This window comes from Pteropus vampyrus, unplaced genomic scaffold (genome assembly GCF_000151845.1).
Source record: "Pteropus vampyrus isolate Shadow unplaced genomic scaffold, Pvam_2.0 Scaffold124, whole genome shotgun sequence".
NCBI lineage: Eukaryota > Metazoa > Chordata > Mammalia > Chiroptera > Pteropodidae > Pteropus > Pteropus vampyrus.
In genome coordinates this window covers 59669-63276 of record NW_011888905.1, presented here as the reverse complement: position 1 = coordinate 63276, position 3608 = coordinate 59669, and the positions used below count along the sequence as shown (strand labels likewise).

Genomic DNA, 3608 nt, shown 5'->3' with positions numbered 1-3608 from the left:
CTGGTTTGCAAAAGGCTTTCATATGTCTCTTCACATAATACAAGAAACAAACTCCAAAGAAAAATGAACAGTGTTTAAAATTAGGGCCATTAGCAAATATTTCTGAAAAATAAAGAGGAAATGACTGATTTGTGGAGGTAACAAAACTGAGGTTAATTTAAAAGGAAATGCTAAAATGCTAGGGAAGAGTTAAGTGGAGAAAGACTATAGAAATGTGAAAAGCTAAAGTTTTAAGTCAGACTGTAATGGAGGGTAGTGAAGGCAATGAAAGATGCAGGGAAGGCCCTGTGGTCTTAAAGCCCCTTGGCCTGTGGTACTTCAGAGCAGAAATCCAGAAGGGTGCCAGGGGCAGATAAGAACAACACGTGGTCAGGGGTTTCATCAGAAGCAGAATCCACTCTTGGCACAGCAGGGTAAAGATAGGAGCAAGTGTTAGGCACTCAGGCCTCTAGGAAGAAGATAGTCTAAAGAACTGAGTAGAAGGTGATTTGGGTTCAGGAGATACCACAAAATCCTTATTATAACTCACAGCGTAGCCTTGATTATTTACGTTGATACTGTGGATGTTGTGGAGCTGTTTTTTTGAATAGTTGGGATTTTCACTGTGCTTCTCTACCCCAATGGGTTCCTGTCCTCATTGGTTGCCTCTGACCCCATCTTCCTATCACAGGGCAGTGTTGAGAACAAGAATGATACTTGTTATAGATATCTGGTTTGACTCCTCTGACCTGGAGGAAGTTTAAGTTTAGCTAGCATAAGCCTGGATACACTGTTGGCTCAGTTGGAAAAGAGGGATACAGATGGTGTCTTGGCACTTGGTGAGGCCCAAGATAACTAAAAAGTGAGAAACAAGCTATTGAACATCATAGAATTTACATCAAAATCCATAATCATTTTTATCTGACGTGAAAATTTGACATTTTTTTTTTTACCTGAATGTGAATAATTTCCCCCTCAAGAGTAGCAAAATTAATGGGAACAAATGTAATTCATGTTGATTAAAGAACCGAGCTGTATGGATGGAGTAGTCTCAAAACGTCTTAATGATAAAGAAGCTGTTTAAGGCATTCTTACTGTAAGTGACAAAAATGCTGGTGAGGAAATAAGGGTTCTTCCACCCCGACTCTGCCAGTCCTATGTACTTGGCAAAAAATACATTAGACTGACCCAGAATCTAGACTTCAAAAAATAAACACAAACAAAAATGGCCTCAGTTAGAAATTCCTCAGAAATCTAGATACCAGATTTTCAGAGACAGGAAGGTCGACGCACCAGTACATTTAATAAATGTTTGTAGCACCTGCATGTGAGGCACAATGTGGGGTAAGATGTCACTGATCCACTCACTGGTGACGGATTCTGTAGGCCAGAGCAGTCGGAGCGGCAGGCCCCAAGCCAGAGCCACTGACCCAGGACATATCATTAAGTGACTGCTAAGGGGCATGAGCCAGTCTGGAAGCCCTTGAAGTCCAACAGCTGAGAGCAAACCATTTCGGGTCCTACTTCCCACAGAGAACTCTCCACAGCCTCCTTTCAAACAATTTTCCCAGCCACCTTCTCAAATGTAGAAGACAATGCACCTCAGCCACACTCAGTGCTTTCTCATGTGCCTGTTGCCATGCGGTGGTCAGAATGGCCCCGGCCCACAATTCCTGCACTCAGGAAGGCCTCCCGGGCGGTGTCAGCTCAGTGAAGAATGAGCACCAACGCTGGCATGTAAGACCTGCGTCACCGGGACAGAATTTTTTTCCCACCGTGGCTTCTCTGATGCTGAACAAGGTATGAAGTTCGGGCGAAGCCTTTTCCACACGCGTCACACTGATAGGGTTTCTCGCCTGTGTGGATTTTCTGATGTTCGATAAGGCTCCTGCTCCTAGTGAAACTCCTCTCACACTCATCACATGTGTAAGACACGAGGGCCTCAACACTCCCCTCGGACCTCTCCACCCTCCCCGGATCCTCCCAAGTCCCTCCACGTTCCGGATCCTGAACATCCTTATCACCGTGGACCCTCCGATGTCTCAGGAGATGCGAATTCCGCCTAAAGGCCTTGCCGCATGTGTTGCACTGATATGGCTTCTCCCCCGTGTGGATTCTGTGATGTTCGAGGAGGCTGCAGCTCTGGCTGAAGGCCTTCCCGCAGTCCTCACACTCGTAGGGCTTCTCCCCAGTGTGAGTTCTCTGGTGCTTGATGAGGTCTGAGCTGTGACCGAAGGCCTTGCCACATTCGTCACACTCATAGGGTTTCTCACCAGTGTGGACTCTCTGATGAATGATGAGGGCAGAGCTCCCGATGAAGGACTTGCCGCACTCCTCACATTCGTAGGGTTTCTCGCCCGTGTGGATTCTCCTGTGCTTAGTCAGGCCTGAGCTCTGAGCAAAACTCTTTCCACATTCGTGGCAAACGTGCCGCCTCTTCCCGGTGGTGATTTTCTGCTTCCTTTGTAAGCTGCCCTCCCGCTCTCCAGCTTCTGCACAGGTGCGTAGCTGGGTGATGGCTTCGCCCAGGTGGCACGGTGTCTGCCCGGGCTCCTGTTCTGGGTGCTCCTCACCTAGAGGCAAGTCCCTGATCTTAGTCTGCATTTCGCCACCTGAAATGACAAATGGCCAGCGCCGGTCAATTATGCCCTGCCACGGAGGAGAGTGGTCTGAGGCGTCCCGGGACGCAAGATTTACAGAGGGTGATGAGGGTTTAGGCACGAGAGTAAAGACACGAAAAGGAGGGAGAATAAGGGTGCCGGCAGGAGGAAGGGTACAAACGAGAATGTACAAAGAGGTGCCCGCCAAGGCTGGGCCCAGAAAGGAGGAAATGGGTGTCTGCTAACAGAGAACTCCCTCAGTTTTGAGAGAAGGAAGGGGAACTTCAGGTTCTATGAGAGGCGAACTCTCACAGAGTTCAGGCTAGAACCTCTGCTGAGAAACAAAATTGACATTCACTGGCGTGTCCCAGTGCGTGTGTGTCGGGAATCGCCCTCACGTCACAGCACAGGGGACGCTGGGAGCGGGGACCGGTTTCCCACTGAGTGGTGTCCCCCTGCTCTAGTTACCAGCCACGGGCTTAGCAGGTCGCACTCTCCTCGCTGCAGCAGCCCGACAACCTCTGCAATGCCCTGGCTGGCTTTGCCGATTCGGCCTTGTTTTCTTCACGCCATTTAGCAATGTCTGAAATTGTATTGTTGACCTATCTGCTGTCCTCCCCGACAGAACGTAAGGTCCATCACAGCGAGAAAAACATCTCACCGACAAATCTGTCCCCGGTGTCTACCGTGCGGGCCACCACATAGGGGGCTCCATTCGCTCGTGTTAAACGGATGGAGGGCGCTGTCTTGTTGGAAAATCAATTCTTTCCAAATGCAAATGTCAATAAAGTCTGACTTACTGAGTCCAGGTCGGGATAGGAAAGCTGTGCCCACTGTGTGAAACTTCCCTTTTAGTCTCAGTGTCACAGGGAAGAAGATCTGTGACGGGGACCCTGACGTGAAACTCGATCGAGGCGACAGAATTCATACCGCTCGGGAGTTAATCCTCACCTCCGTCGGCGGAGGGCTGGGGTCCCACAGATTCACGCTCGAGCAGCGCCTTCACCGGCTGGAACTGGGGACTTCGGG

At 49.4% G+C, this 3608-nt stretch overlaps 1 protein-coding gene across 1 annotated transcript in view; it reads right to left on the bottom strand.

The window, feature by feature from the left end:
* Positions 1-871: 871 nt before the first annotated feature.
* The window catches only part of LOC105296296 (zinc finger protein with KRAB and SCAN domains 4-like), a 10703-nt gene continuing 7966 nt past the window's right edge, over positions 872-3608 (bottom strand). The window contains exons 2-3 of the mRNA XM_011366324.2: positions 3531-3608; positions 872-2591 (exon numbers count right to left, since the gene is read on the bottom strand). Coding sequence (XP_011364626.2) covers positions 1729-2591; positions 3531-3608 — 941 coding nt within the window. The 3' untranslated portion in view covers positions 872-1728. The remainder of the gene's footprint in view (positions 2592-3530) is intronic.